This window comes from Semicossyphus pulcher, unplaced genomic scaffold, assembly GCF_022749685.1.
Source record: "Semicossyphus pulcher isolate SPU_LCO1_2020_fin unplaced genomic scaffold, fSemPul1.0.p SCAF_7, whole genome shotgun sequence".
NCBI classification, from domain to species: domain Eukaryota; kingdom Metazoa; phylum Chordata; class Actinopteri; order Labriformes; family Labridae; genus Semicossyphus; species Semicossyphus pulcher.
In genome coordinates, this window is record NW_027211748.1 from 20,674,654 (window position 1) to 20,691,001 (window position 16,348).

The 16,348-nt window shown below is 44.1% G+C and overlaps 1 protein-coding gene across 1 annotated transcript in view; it reads left to right on the forward strand.

The window, feature by feature from the left end:
* LOC138611575 (complement component C8 beta chain-like) overlaps positions 1-16,348 on the forward strand; it is a 69,183-nt gene that overhangs the window by 18,002 nt on the left and 34,833 nt on the right. Inside the window, exons 3-4 of the mRNA XM_069684754.1 lie at positions 6,170-6,776; positions 15,936-16,075. Coding sequence (XP_069540855.1) covers positions 6,707-6,776; positions 15,936-16,075 — 210 coding nt within the window. The 5' untranslated portion in view covers positions 6,170-6,706. The remainder of the gene's footprint in view (positions 1-6,169; positions 6,777-15,935; positions 16,076-16,348) is intronic.

Sequence of the window (16,348 nt, forward strand, 5' to 3'; positions counted from 1 at the left end):
TGATACAGAATACAATAAAACTGCACTGTAGCTATCACAACAGTAGGGATTAAAGGCTTTAGATATGGAGCGCATGTAGCAGTGTTGACCAATCTTTGCTGCCATAGGTGACACAAGGCAACCCAGCAGGGCTATTCAGACCAGTTTTGCTTGGCCAGGTTGTGACAGTCATGTCCCGCTCAATAAGCTGTGGGCTATTTTGTAACAAAGATGACCAGCGCGAGGTGCCAAAGCCGGTCTGTCGAACAAACGTTTCCACCGGCCCCGGGCCGTGCCAGCCTGGCCAGGAAGCGCAGAGATGGTCCGAGGAACGGGGCCTCCCCACTCCTCCTTCGTCACATGCAAGCTGGAGAGCACAGACTGCTCCTCTCCGTCGGGACCGCAGTGAATGGAGGTGTAATTGGCCATATCCAGTGATAGATGGCTGTTCAACCTTTGTTACTCATTGGTGGCAAGATGCACGGAGGCTTGTCTCACAATATGAGGTTGATTGTGGAGTCTATTAAAGGCCTCTCTCAGGAGGAAATGCTGCTTACTGAGACGCTGGAGCTTAAAAAAAATCTCATGAATGATCTGATTTAAAAATCAACGCGTCCTCAGTGATTGCATATTATATTTCTGCGACGGTAAACATGACTGAAAACCTGATCACAGTTAATGAATAATTTTCCTTCATAGAGGCGACCAGGATAGAACTCAGTGTAATTATTGGAAATTACACCCCATTGTCTCCTGCACGTAAATCAAAGATCTAAATTAGGGTCTTGGTTTTATTGAAAACAAATGATGATAACAAGGAAATTCCCCACTGTATGTGCATTAATTACATAATGATTCATTCATTCCTTCAATCATTTAACCTTTATTTCAATCTGGTGAAAACATTGAGGGCACTCCCTTATTTCCAATGTTCAGAGCTTTAAAAAAAAAAGAATAGATGCACACGAAAGCAAACCAACAAAAGATTAAAGAAAAATTAAATTACATAATTATAAGAAATTATAAGAAAGTGAAGCCAAAATACCCCCGTGACAGGTGCTGGCATCTTGCACTTGTTCCTTTTTTTGGAGCCAGTTGCGCAGTAGAGATCGGCGGGTGGAGCCACGGTAACGATGTCCCGCCCTTTCCACTAACCAAAACACACATTTAACTTAACGACAAAAAACGGCAAAGATCCCTCACGTCGGTGTATTTAACAGCAGAACAACTTCTTATGTTCGTCTGAAGCAGACGTTCACAGATATGTAAACTTCACTGACTGTAGTGATTGTTTTAGTTACGACTCCTCTCGCCGTTCCTCCTCTACTCTGCTAATCTAGAACAGATCGACTACAGGAGCCGTATTTGTCAACAGAGCTGTCAATCATCCTTTTTACAGCATCAAATCACTAATTAAATAGAAACACTTGCACGTAAATCAGCATGATAAGAACTAACTATAATGACAGAAACCATGTTTGAGAAAAATGTATTTGACGTGTATTTTGATTTTATAGTTTGACTCATGTCCCATCTGTTAACATGGAGGAGGCGGGCTATATGACCTACACTGCAGCCAGTCAGCAGGGGGCGATAGAGAGGGTTTGGCTTCACTTTTAGGGAGCTGTCATGTCGTCCATCTTTTTATAAAGTCTTTGGCTGTGTTTGAAATGCCATACTATATACTACATACTACATACTTTATAATACATGCTGTATACTGCCTACTGCGTTCTGCGGTAGTATGTAGTATGGAGGACCTTTTCAAATTCATTTAGCAGTATGCTACGCCAGGCGGAAGTAAGCTTTAGCTATAGCGCCCCCTTCTGCTGGAATGCTGCTGCTGTCCGTCATTTCAACTGCCATTGTGACGTTCCAGCGCTTTGCATTGTGGGATACAGTAGGCGAGGTAGACTGGTCAGATACATACTGGAGATTTTTTCCGAATCAGTACGACATCCGGGTATTTTTGGCATACTGCACATGTTGCTTTTGTTTGCATGCTGCATACTACATTTTGGCCAATCACTACGTACTGCCAGTGTAGTATGGCATTTCGAACACAGCAAATGTTAAAAACAGTTATGAGGTAAGTAGTTTATAATAATGGCTTTAAATTGACTTACGGTGTTAGTGTTTGCTTGCATCATGAATATTCAACCAGTTTAATGAGGAAGTTTTGAGCAACCGAAAGAAGTTAAAACGATAAGAAACGAAAGATAATTTTGTTCTCAGATTTGTGGTATTTTGTTTGACCTGTGCTTCAACTTGCTGCATTTTATAGACGCCTGTCTGACAAACTGATCAAAACACCAAAGACAGAATTGTTTCCCTTCATGAAAAAGATTCAGCTCACATCTCCTCCCAATACACTGATGCTGCATGACAAGATATATGTACCTGCAAGGTGCCCAGGGGCTCCGGTGCTCCTTCTGAAGGATATACACTCAAACAGCTCTCCTGAAAATCAATGGTTTGCATGATTGATGTGCTTAATGTTAAGGAAGAGAGAGTTGCCATACATCAGCGTGCCTGTTCTCGTTCAATAATCCGGTCACGGGGCGAAGACTCTGACGCAAGCAGGAAACAAACATCTCCTGAGATGATCTGTGAAAGACGGGCAGACGGAGACAAAGACAGCTGCAGGTTGATGGAGGGAAATAAGGAGATGTGAGCAGGAATTAAACAGACTTCCCTCGAGGAAGTTTCCCTTTGCACTTGAGAGAGGTAGAACTTAAGTGAGCAAATTAATAAATAAAGGGTGGCTTTTGTCAGGGGCTTTTGACATCCCCGAACAGTTGGGAGAAGCGGAGAAACGAGTGATGCTCGTTAACTCTGACCCAAATCATAAGAGACACTGGGAGCTGTTAAAACACAGAGCAGATTGGAGAGTCTGGGTGACCTAGATAGCATTGGTTTTGACAAGCAGCCGTACATCACATTAAATCGCTCTTCCGTCTAATACAATGAGGCATATCTTCTTCGTTGGTAATGAAAATTACATTGCGATAAGGTTCTTTGTGACATGGAAAATACCTTTCCCATCGCCGACACTCCAAGGCTCCTTCTTGAGGAGTGCTCATGTGGAGATGGGTCCTTCGTGCAGACCTGAGCGACTTTATCTGCCTCGTGAGCACACATGAGGGGTGACACATGGTCTAGACAGCCGCGCACAAGGAGAGACGATGGAGATGAGGCAACCGCAAAGAGCTGTTGTTCAAGGGAATGAAATGAGTCTGAACATCAGAGCTCATTGTTGGATAATGGGTGGGTTGAAGGACATGTCTGCAAGAGGAGACGGAGGGTGTGGAGAGACTATTTCATACATCAATTTGTCTTATACAAAGAGATGCATCTGTATATAAGAGAAACGTCCATCATGAAGAGGTGCTTCACCCAACCAAACACATTTTCCATTTAGATGTCGTGTTAGAGAGCCATGGAGCTCCATTTGTGACCTCCACCACTCCTGGATGTCAAAGTGTTGCATTAAATGTTGATTTAGCTCTTTGGAAACATCTAAGGCAGACTGTACATACACGTCAGACCACTTGAAGGAACAGTCCACTTCTGCACACACAGTCCAATAGCAACATTTCGATGGTTTGTTTAGTTATTGTGACTGAAACCAACAGAGTGGATGGGAAAGGAATTCCAGGCTGCGTGCTCCGAACACAGAAAAATGACGTTTAAAAAAATCAAAAGTGACATCTTTATCCAGAGACAGTGTCCCACTTACTGTGGATAATCCACAATCCTCATTAAATAGCTTTCTTGGGACTATAAAGTAGTTCCAGTAAAAACTGCTCTCATCAAAGTTTGTGGATTATCCAGATTTAACAAGGACATGTTTTTGAAAGTGATAATGCCGTTCAGTTTGTTGAAGTCGTGTTAATATGAGCAGCACGTGTGAAATTTTATTTACCTCCATTATATCATCGGGTTGTTTGACGATGAGGGAAAAGAACTGGAGATAAATTAGTCTTGATTGCATCAAAGGCTTCAACCTTTTTCTAAAATTGTGCTTCGACGAATGAGTAACGACTTCGCTTTACAGGAAGAAACTAGAAGAAATGAACAGGAAGAAATCGAGTTCATGGTGACAGGCGGGGATGGGAGGGTAACTTTAAAAATTTCTAATTAGTTTCTAATTACCTGTCAGAAAATGTAATCAGTAACCTAATCAATGTATCACAATTTTAACATTACGTAACTTACTTTTGTATTACTTCAAAACTAAATCTGCAATAAAGGTATTTCAATTCAATGACTCTGACATTCACACTACTTCACGCTCAAACTTCAAGTAAACTGCGATAAACGTATTCCGCTCCGGGGCTTGTGTTTTTACCCACACCATCCCGTCCGCGGCATCAGCAGAGTTACAAACTATTTTTCAGTAGAAGAAGAAGACGATAGGTTAGCTAACATCTTTAACTGGTATTCTGTGCAGCTAACGTGAGCGGTTGGTCTTACTTGTAAACGTTTCTTTAAATTAGATGTCGAGTCCTTGGATAATGACAGCTGGAAGGCAGAACTTGCACTGCAATGGTATTCAATGCTGCAATCTCCACCAGCCGCGATGCTGCATAATACGCGAGCATGTTTCCGCTGCTCCATTCATTTTACACGTCGAGCTCTAATTACCTCTTTTTTCTGTAACTGCAACAGAATACAGTTGCCTTTTTTTCTGTACCCTAATTACGTAATGCTGTTACTTGTATGCCGTTACTCCTCAAGCCTGGTCACAGGTTATTGGTGCATATGTAGTTATAGTTACGGGCCTGGGCTGCTGTGTCAAGGACTGAGCCGCTGTACATGTGGCGCGCTTAAACCACTGAGCTAAACCGGCGCCCCCTGATTTAACTTTTTAACTGAAGAAAAAAAGTCCAGGCTCTGAAATGTACTCAAAATGATCCCTCTGAAGGATATGTCTACCGGCTGTTTCTACCCAAATCTAACAACTCCTCCTGTCGTATTAAACTTCATACCCATTAAATGTGCTCCAGTGTGTATATCAGAGTGTCTGGCTGTTGTCTGCTGGTTCACTTTCATTCACGTTTCTACAAGTTCTCCCTGTTTGTCACAGACATCCCTTTCACTAGACGCCTCTGCTTCGCTGTCAAGTTCCTCTCTCTTGTCTTGTTTTGTCTTGATACTGCTTTTATGTTGTTTTGCCATATCTGTCATGAGTGATACGCACGAGAAATCTTCTTCTCTACCAGTTATTGTCTGATCCTTTTAGGTTGAAATTGGTCTGGCTTTTTGGAAGGCAGCCAGCCATTATGCAAAATAATATGATTGATTTTTCCCTCAATTGCAAGACGGCTAAAGCTTACGAGATTGTACAGTAACAGTAAAGTACAGATATTTGTGTTAAAATTAAAATCCATCTTTGAATCTTACAACAGCAACTGTTTCAGTAAGAGGCAAGTTGAATAATGAAAAAACACTTTTTTTAAACTATATTAATAACATGACCCTCAGATCACACTCATATTCTCACTCTCACCTCTCACAATGTCACACAATGTCAAACGGGATAACGTGCGCCTGGTGCTCCATGTGCTGCGGCTCTTTTCAGGCCAGTTCAGGCTGAAGGCCTCTTTCTCCAACAATGGCCCATCACCATGCCAACAGAAGCGGTGCCAGCCGCGGTGCCAGCTTGGCACGGCCCCCGTGTTAGCAGTGGATGATTCAAGGGCATTAAAGCACAATGTGTGGGGGTTCCAGTTTATGGACGCTCGTGCCAGGATTTCCACCAGAGTTTGCTTTGAAACAGCCTGTCATTAACCGCTCTCTGCTACTTCCCCTCCTCTCGTGCTGTCGGCCTGAGCTCGCAGCATTTACAATCCATCTCCTGAAAATGTGCTTTGCATGCACAGATGCATCGGTCATGCTTTAACGTACTACATTTACTCACAAGCAGCACATACAACAAGAGCGTCAAGCATTGTGTATCCTTCGAGGGTGGGCACGAACAGCATGCGTGTGCCGCGCTCTCATTAAGGATTGATGATCCAGAAGAGATAATAACATCTTTGTTGATTTGTTAAATTGGTGCCTGCCATTTTGTATCTTAAATTAACGTTGTAATGAGTGAACAAGGGGCATGTGTTTGTCATTTTAATTCTTCAACACCGCCTGCTTAATATTGACTGTCATACCTGTCTCTGTGCTCGCCTTGCAGTGCTCGGGGCGAGAGACTGTGATGGGCTGTCGGACGGCATCTGAAGTGCTCTCCCAAAGAATAATATCCACTCCTGACCTACTCTGAAGAACAATATTTCATTCAATCAATGCTGCGGTCTCCCTCGGGGGGAATTACTCCAGAGTAATAGGCAGACCCTTGGAAAAGAGCAACACTGGACCATGTGATACTTGACCTTCACGGAGAGAACTCAGGTACACTCCAGAAGATGTCAAATCTGATCTGACGCTGCTCTCCAGAGGATCCCACAGCTCATAATTCAATCATCATTTTCTGTGTTTTTTAAGCAATACTCAAAAAACAATGGGCCAGAAGTGACCAAAGCTGGGTCTTCATTTATTGAGGAGTACCAGACGACTCAACATGGATTTCGATGAGATTTTCTCCACCAAAGAGCGACTGTGAGAAGGACCGGAGAGGTGGGAATCGGACACTGGGAGTTGGGAGGATTAGCTAGTGTGCTGCTAACCCATGGTGGATCCGCTGTGAGCAGGACGAGGGACTCAGCAGTGGAGGATGTCAGCGGAGGCCGAGATCCAGCCGGGTGTCAAAACCAGCCAGCGGAGGGAGTCCAGGAGGATCAAAGGTACGTGAGATTCTGACCACAAACACAGTAATGTACTTTCAATCTGGGTTTCAGCTGCATGTTTAATTGTAAGATTGACTGGTGTACAAAAGAGTCTGACTTTTGGAGTCTGGATCATAAGACATGTTTGGAGTCCAAGTCCCTAACATGTTTTTATTGGAGATTGATTCTTAGAGTTTCTCAAGTGGTTGACCTACAATTTCTGGAACAGATTTTCTTTTGGTGGAGAGGTTTAGACTTCAAAGTAGCCGACAGACACTTGTACCATGTGGTGTCACATTACAACTTCAATGTGGTCTTTCCAGGAGAACAAATGGTCGATCATTACACCAAAGATACCCGCTGTATTTTTTTCCATAAAGCAGAAATCTTCTTTATTCCGTGGCTGTTGTTCTTTGGATTACGTCTCGGGCACTCAAGAGATGACAGGAACGTGTAGAAGAGATTGTCAGGACAAATTGGGAAACAGTTTTGTTGTACCTTCAGTCATGTTTGGATGAAGCTGAATAACACAGGACTACTTTGAGAGAACTTTCAGTCGAGAGCCTCCCTGTCTCGTGCCGGGGATCCAGATGTGGTAACAGCCATTCCGTGAAGCCCCATGGTTTGGTAGCGCCATGATTTAGGTGTCATGGACAGGGTAATTCACACCCTGTCGCTTTGATGAACAGCATAAGTGATGTAATAGGACGAGGCATTCTCCCAACGTTCACTGGGAGATTGAAATGGGATTGAATTGGCTGAGAGGGGGAAAGAAGAGCATACAGACAGGTAGAAGGAGTGAGATTCATTGGGAGGAGGAAGGAAGTAGGAAGAGTAGAAGAGGATGCTTTCTCGTTCGCCCCTCCTTGCTTCATCCTTTTTCCCCCCTCATTTCTCCATCCGTGAATAAAGCCACTCCAGCCAGTCCAGTAAATCCTGCTTCTGCGGGCCGTGGGGCCAGGTCCTCTGTGGCTGTTTCACTGGCCCTGTCGGCTCACTCAGATAAATGGCCGGGCTGGAGGAGCGGCCATTGATTTGAGTTAAGTGGAGGGGGGAGAACAGCGCGAGGGGGCTATTACACACGTGGCCATGCAGCTCATTGGAGGGGGGCTATCAGCTCAGGCTATCAGCCCCTGACTTTAGCATGTTAATCACATGTGCTGCAGGGACCATTGTCACAATCAGCAAAGACGCTATTTAGATCCATATAAATGGAAATGGGGCAACAGTAATGCGTGCAGACTGGTGGTTTGGAGCAGACTGAGGCCAGGTGAAGGACACGACTGAGGATCAGGTTTATGACATGTTGAAGAAGCACTGCTATATTCATATGTGTCAACGGCAACACAGAAATGGTCTGATTTGAAGGACATGGTCGACAGTTTTCATATTGTCAGCAATTCCTCTAAGAAGCCCAAATCTGAATCTATTTCCTGACTCCTCTTCCATGTCTGTTTCACTCAAGCTTAAGCACATTCAGACCTCATGAATATGTCAATTTTACTCTTTTTTACCACTCAGTTTAAGATTAAAAGAAGCATGTGAGCTTTGGTGGTGCAGACTAGGCTAGCTGTTTTCCCCTTTTTTTGCCCCTTTAAGCTAACCCCTCTAGTTCAGCTTAACAACATACACAAAATCAATAGAGCATTCATGTCATCTAACACTGGCCAGGAAAGCAATACGCCTACTTCCCAAAATGTGTAATTATTTAACGTGTTTAGAAGTAGAAAATCACACATGTATTTAACCAGCAGCTAGCCTAACTTTTTAGTTAATTAAACCATCAAGACAAGCACCTCTACATTAAGGAGACCCTTCATGGGGTAATATTTTCTCAGCAATCGCATTACCTTGGAGGAGTGTTCAATGTGTAGAAATCACGCAACTATAACACGAAGCCGACTGGTGACTTCTAGAAACCTCCGCCCAAAGATTAGCAGAATTCTATTTTAGACATTTCCGCAGTGGCTGAACAGATTTATGCCATTTATACAGCATTTAAACAGCCATCTCCCTATGTTCTTTTACATGTTTAATGGGGCAGATAGCCCTTTCTAGACTCTTACAGTGGCAATTAACATAGGTCCCTGGGAACATAGGGATGCCCCAATTATCAACAGCTAGCTTAGCCCTGTGACTGCTCGCATCGGGCTAGATGTCCCCTAGTAAAAAACAAGAGGCTGCAGGGTTCAAACAGACTCTGGTTCTACCTCTGATTAGCTAGCAGCTAAAGTGAAGAAACAACATGTAAAAAGGAAACCTGTGGAAGGCATTATCCTTTTCTTTTTCGCGGAGGCTAGCCATCTGCTTGCACCGCTAATCCCTGAGTCAAGCTAACATACGCTACAAGACCTTTCTCTTCCTATGATATATGTAAATAAGAAATTATTCCTGCGATAAGTTTCTAAAATGTTAAACTTTGATTTCTAACAGTGTTTTTACTGAACCATATAATCCCTTTATTTTTAAACAGTACTTGGTTATACTCTTATGTCCAATTTTAAGGTTGATGGCTACACAGACTCTTGTGAACAGTACTAGTTTTGGTGTTTTTACAGGATTTTTTGATAAAAACAAGGAAGATCTGAACCATTTACAGCCTTATTTTTTTTTATGCAACATGCCTACTCTTTGCCCATTCCTCCGTAATTCACTTTAAGACTGTACTTTTAGAGGGAAATCAGACATTTAGGGTGATGCTCCCAACCCCGTCTTGCGTTTTGCTCCAGCATGTCATAGCACTCTTCATTCCTTTTTACAAACATCTGGAAAAATCAAACCCTCACTGCAGCAAACCCTGCCTGCCACAGCAAAGCCAAAGCTCCCCTCTATCCATCAACGGATTGCTTTACATGCGTGACTTTACTCTATCTCCATAGCAACTGTTGCTCACCCGTCGTAATCTCTGCACACAAAAAAAAATATTCATTTCAAAAAGAGAGACAAGGAATAGAGGACGGAGAGACATTGAAAGAGAGCGAGAGAAGGACGGAGATGCTGCAAACAGACACAGAAAGAGGCAGAGAGGCAAACAGCAGATTAGATCACCAGTCAGCTCTCATACTGAATGTGTGACATTGGAGAGATTGTAACAGACAGAACAAATACTCACAATTTCACCCTTTTCAAACAGTCTTTCCAGCTTTCGACCAAATCATTTGCTGGCGCACTCATCCAACCATGCATCACACTGTTTAAACATAAATGTTATAATAGCACTGTGGAGCCGCCGCCGAACGAATGATCTCTCCCACCAACATCCAGCAAACATCAATACCTGCATGTAACTGTGCAGTGATTCAGTGGACTGTCCTCGGCATTGATGATGTGAACAATACCCCTCATTAACTCTGTAACAGCTTTAACGATCAGTCAATAAACCAAAACCTCCATCTTGTGCTTGTTGTCAAAGTTGAGTAGAGAAATTCTGACATCAATATGGGCCGGGTGACAGGGGTGTGTCCAGGGGGTCGGCCTGAGGTGGGATGGACCCCCTCTGAAAGCCACCCCAGATGCCACCCTACAACCCTAATCTATGATTGGCTGTCTGCCAGGTCAGAGGCGCAATTTATGGTCACACCAACTTCTCGGGCATTGCTGCAAAAAGCTGCTAGTAGCTTTTGTGGCCCTTTCAATTCTTCTTTTTGGGTCTGATGTACTCTGCAATGCTATTTTTCCATCCACCCTGTTCAGGGTCGTGGGGGACTAGAGCCTATCCCAGCTGTCATTGGGCGAGAGGCGGGGTACACCTTGGACTGATCACCAGTCAATCACAGGGCTAACACACACAGACAGACAACCTTTCAGGCTCGCATTCACACCTACGGGGAATTTATAGTCACCAATAAACCTAACGAGCATGTCTTTGGACTGTGGGAGGAAGCCAGAGTACCCGGAGAGAACCCACGCGTGCACAGGGAGAATATACAAACTCCACACAGAAAGGCCCACTATGTCCAAACAGGGATTCGATATAGGTACCTTCTCGCTGTGAGGCGACAGCGCTAACCACTACACCACCCTGCTGCCCTGTTATTTTTTAAACCAAAAAACCAGGAACATAATCTGTATAAACAGAGTCTGCAAAAAAAAATGCAGAGCGATTGTCAAGATTTTTGGTATGGGAAGTGTTCTTGTTTCTGCTTGTAGTCTTATCCACTAGCGTCTCAGCAGGCTTTGCTTGTAAGAAGGAAATCGGTCTGTAAAGTCCAACTTCAGTCTGACTTTTCATATTGTAGGTGGACTATAAACAACGTAAGGCAGGGAAAAGGAATTGCCTATCGCTAACCGTTTGCTACACCAAAAGCCCTGAAATGTTGGCCATTGTCATCGTCAGACTATAGCCGGTGGCTGTTGAGATTCACAGGACGAGAACATTTGAATGACACCTTAAAGGTAGTTGGTAAAGTGGACATCATTTGTGGAGACAGATATGGTAAATAAATTATGAAATGGTTGTTCTGATATGTCTGTGCGTGCATACAAACTTCTCCCCCCCCACGCATAAGTCAGTGCCCCAGTTGGGCAACCCCAGTCAAAAAAGTATGGACACACCCCCCTGTAAGACGAAGGAACACATGCTGCTACTAATGTATTTGAGTGTGTATCCGTGTGTTTGCTGAGGCTTATGAAAGTTATTTTGTGCACATGGGGGAGGCAGATGGCCAGGACAGATTTGCCTTCCTCTGACATCCTTTCTCTTTACTGCTGCTTAATGTCATCAGCCCCCTGCGCTGATAGGACATACCTAGTGTGTTCATTTCAAATATCCAGTGAAGAGATGCACAAAATGATGCAAAATAATGACTAACATTACACACTGTATGGAGGTTAACTCATAACTCAGTAGGCGTCCAAGTACCCTCCCATTATAGCTCAATAACTGGTGTGTGTGCCCTACTAGCAAGCAGAGAAATTGACGGGAAGAGACAGGCAGACAGAGATACACACTCCGAGAGGTTCAAAGGTTAAGCTGCCTTGATGCCCGAATCCCCAACAAAAAGTTTCCTGTTGCCAAGTCCTCATATCTGGAGGGGCACTTCTGACTCTCCATCTGTTGCCATCTGTCCCTTCGCTGTCCCCATTCTAGTGTGGCAAGGAGGAGGAAGCAACACAGCGATCAGTGACAAGCCCTGAAACAGTATGGAGCAGGGCGAACAGTAATTGTTCTCTCCATGGTCCTGGTTCAGGGCCTGGCTGTCAGGTTTATGGTTGTAGCATTTGATTTCAAGCCATTTGAGGTCCCCTTTTTTTGAATTTTTGGCGACTATATGGCATTGAGGTCTTTATTAGATTTTTGGCAAATGAGGGCAACTGGTAGATTTGTTCCAATATGGATACCAGTATTGGTAGGCCTCTGATAGAGCCTAAAAACGGGAATTGTGTATGAGGTATTGGGAATCAGCGAGTGTGCCAAACAATGCTGTTCCACCAATTTAATGTATATTTTTGATCGTACAAGTATATCAGAGGTACTACGTATTGGCCAACTGAAGTCTAGGTTTTGGAATTGGTATTTGGACGGAAAATGGTGTTGGACCATCTGGAAATATTACTGGGGAGAGACTTGTGATCCCAGGGCACTTGCGTCTTAGACCACCAGGACTCCCAAAATGACAGGCATGTTGTTAGATGTGTACGACACACTAACAGACAAACTGTGAGCATCAGGCTAAAGGATACAGGGCCTATGTGTTGGTGGGTAAGAGTAGCATTTGATGTTAAGCACTTTGATGTCCTACTTGTTTAGTTTCAGCTCCTTTTTTGAAGATTTGACAATTTGATGGCGTGGAGAGAGACTTGTGACCAAGGTCTCAGATGGGATTCAAGCCCTGCTTGATGCTTTCTTCTAAGACCACCAGGACTCCCAAATGGCAGGCATGTTTTCTGATATGTAGGATACACTTCGATGAAGACTGCAATAGACAAAGCTTTAGGCAGCTCTCTGCCAGACAAATTATAAGCATCAGGCTTATGGGCAGAGGGCTTGGTGTAGGTGGGTAATAGTAGAACTTGATTTCAAGCACTTTGATGTCCTGCTTGTTTAGTTGCAGCATATTTTTTGAAGATTTTGCAACTTTGTGGGATGGAAGTCTTTAGTAGATTGTTGGATGATGATGTCAGCTGGAAATATTGGGGGGAGAGACTTGTGACAAAGGTCCTGGATGGGATTCAAACCAAGGATTGTTTCTTCTAAGACCAGCAGGACTCCCAAAATGACAAGCATGTTGTCCGATGTAGGATACACTTAGACGCAGACTTATAGCAGACATGGTTTTAGGGAGCCCTCTGTCAGACAAATTGTGAGCATCAGGATTACGGGTAGAGGGCCTATGTGTCGGTGGGTAATAGCAGCATTTGATTTCAAGCACTTTGACCTTCGCTTGTTTAGTTGCAGCTTCTTTTTTGACGATGTGGCGATTTTATGGCATGGAAGTCTCTGGTAGGTTGTTGGAGAATTATGTCAACTGGATATATTGGGGAGAGAGACTTGTGACAAAGGTCCCAGGTGGGATTCAAACCAAGGACGTTTCTTCTAAGACCACCAGGACTCCCAAATGGCAGGCATGTTTTCGGATATGTAGGATACACTTAGACGCAGAATACAGCAGAGGAAGCTTTCGGCAGCCCTCTGTCAGACACATTATAAGCATCAGGCTTATTGGTAGAGGGCCTATGTGTCGGTGGGTAATAGTAATATTTGATTTCAAGCACTTTGATGTCCTGCTTGTTTAGTTGCAGCTCCATTTTTGAAGATTTGATGATTTAGTGGCATGGAAGTCTCTGGTAGATTGTTGGATAATTATGGCAACTGGAAATATTTGTGTGAGAGACTTGTGACAAAGGTCTCAGATGGGATTCAAAACACGGATGCTTTCTTCTAAAACCACCAGGACTCCCAAATGGTAGGCATGTTTTCTGATATGTAGGATACACTTGGACGCAGACTTCAACAGAAAAAGCTTAAGACGAAGCTTTAGGCAGCCCTCTGTCAGACAAATTATAAGCATCGGGCTTATGGGCCAGAAATATTGTGAGGACCGTTCAACCTTGGGTAATTGTAAATCCAGAAAGCCAGAGGAATATGTGTCACCACCCTCACATACACACACCTTCTCCTGCTCTCTTCTTCCTCTCTTACAGTGTGTAACAACATGAAACAGCATGCCCTGCAGCTCTTTAGTTTTCAAATACAGCACACTCGCTTGTCTCGATCTGAACCCAGAGCACGTAGCGTACGAGTTATGCCACTGTGTCAAGACTCTCATTTGGTATGCAAGGCCTACTTTTTTTGAGGATCTGCGCATAAAGCTCTAAATCTCTCCTGAAGTGTTATTAGGGGAAATGGCACGCTGTATGTAAAGAAACAAATGGCACAGAACATCTGGTTAAAGCTCATCTGAGAGAGCTGCTCTGAATTGGACCGATCGTGTTTAAAATGCAACTGGAGCAGCATGCATTTTACATTACATTACGGAGTGTATGAGTCAGTAGAATCAGGATGGAATACATAACGCTGAATGAAAAGACTACAGTCGCTGCATGAGGGATGGTTCAAGTCGTGTATGGCGGTAATTATCATCAAGTCCACCCTCTCTTGCACATACATGGAAGTCTCTACAGTTTGTCTTTTTAGTGACTTTGTCATGAAATGGGGAATGGTAATTCCTCTTCATGGTTGCTGCTTACATGTCAGGCAGCGTCTGGTTAATGTTCAGAGGTACACGGTGGCTGTATATAAGACTCATTATCCTCTGGCAGAGAAACAAGTCTGAATTAGACCCAGATTTGACATTCACTTGCTTAGAGACTTTAATGACTTTAGCATCGTCAAGCCCTCCCCCCCTTTAGAGAATTGTGCCCTCATGAATTAGTGAGAGGGTGTGCATAGCCAAGACAAGTGCTTGCATTTGAACTGCTGATTTTTCTTTGGAAATTGCAGGGATGGGAGAAGAATTTCCATTTGTTTCAGGGTAGCTCTTGTACGAATGGCAGTTCCTTCTGTTTCTGGATAGAATATGGTCACTAATATGGTTCTCAAGTGCAGCCTGACAGTCTTTTTTAAGGATAATAAACCTTGTTCTCTTCCTGCACAAATCTTAGCCATTAACGGCTGTACTGTGTGTGCTCATGACCTAGAATCGAGCAAGCAAGGAGCCTGAAAACTGTTAGATTCTCCAAGGTGCCAGTGACCTTGATTTTGAAATCCTGCTATCACTTCGTGTAAATGCGGTAAGAGTCTGTGTTCGGCAGATGACAAACCTTGCACAGGTTACGAGGGGATGGTTTATACATAGTAAGACGCAGTAGACGGTGCTTGAGGCTCACACCGTCGTAATAAAAACAGTATGAAGGCAGACAGAGCAGAGACAAAAACGAGAAAGGTGTCAGTGTCAAGGTGGTGTCAGGACGCAGCCGAGATCGACAGACAGAATAATCTGCACCCGGGATGGGAGGGAGAAGGGAGGGGATGACATTATAAAGCCTGAGGCCATCCAGGCACACATTTGCAAATGTCTCACACCGCCATCCCACCACCCAACATCCATCACCGGGGAGGGCCTGGTGGATTATGGGTGAGCACTGGACCGAAATGATTCCCCTCAATAGCCGCCATTCAAGCTGGTTTGTCACCCCCCCAATAGCACCCATGGGAACTACGGACATGGGTGAGGCGTAGGAGTAACCGCTCCCACTCAGACACCCTGTAACCCTTCACCCGAGCTTTCTGTGTTGATGCCCCACAATGCCCTGCAATCGATGATGTCAGAGAGCTCTCAATGTTCCAGTTGTTTTCTCATTTAGTCCGCTGGCTTTATCCGACTTCATTTCCAATTTCAAGTTCAATTTTCTTTCAATCTTGCTCGCTGCTGCTAATTTGCTATTCATTCTGCATTTCCTATTCCATAAATATTTATACCAGAGCAGCCGACTCCCACACACATGCACACAATTGCACCCACACACACCCACACCCACACACACACACACACACACACACACACACACACACACACACACACACACTTAAGCCTCTATACCTCCAGCAGGGCACAATGCTAAAGTTGTAGGATTCAGTTGAGCTAACACATCCTTGTTTCCTGTAATCACTCTCTGTTCCATTTTCTCCTCTTCATTTCTTGTCTTCACTTTTTCTCCCCGTCTCTCTCGCCGCAGGTCAGGACCGCAGTGAGGCGGGGCTTATTAAGCGTTTCCGTGGAGATGGCGTGCGCTACAAGGCCAAGCTGATCGGGATTGATGAGGTGACGGCGGCTCGTGGGGACAAGCTGTGCCAGGACTCCATGATGAAGCTGAAGGTGCAGACTTCTGTGTGTTTGTATGTGTGTGTATGTGTGTGTGTGTGTGTGTGGGGACACCACCGAGCCCCTTCACTTATCTCAGTCAGATTTGGAAAAGGCATGCTCGCATGTCTGTATTGTCTGTTGAATGAGTCATATGAACTGTCCTGTCCTGTAAATGATTCACTGAAGCTGTGACCAGACAGGGGAAAAGCGTATTATTCTTTAGGTCTTTGTCATGCAGTAGCTACCGTAAGGTTGTTTTTTTATCTTTTGCAAAATGGTTGCAGC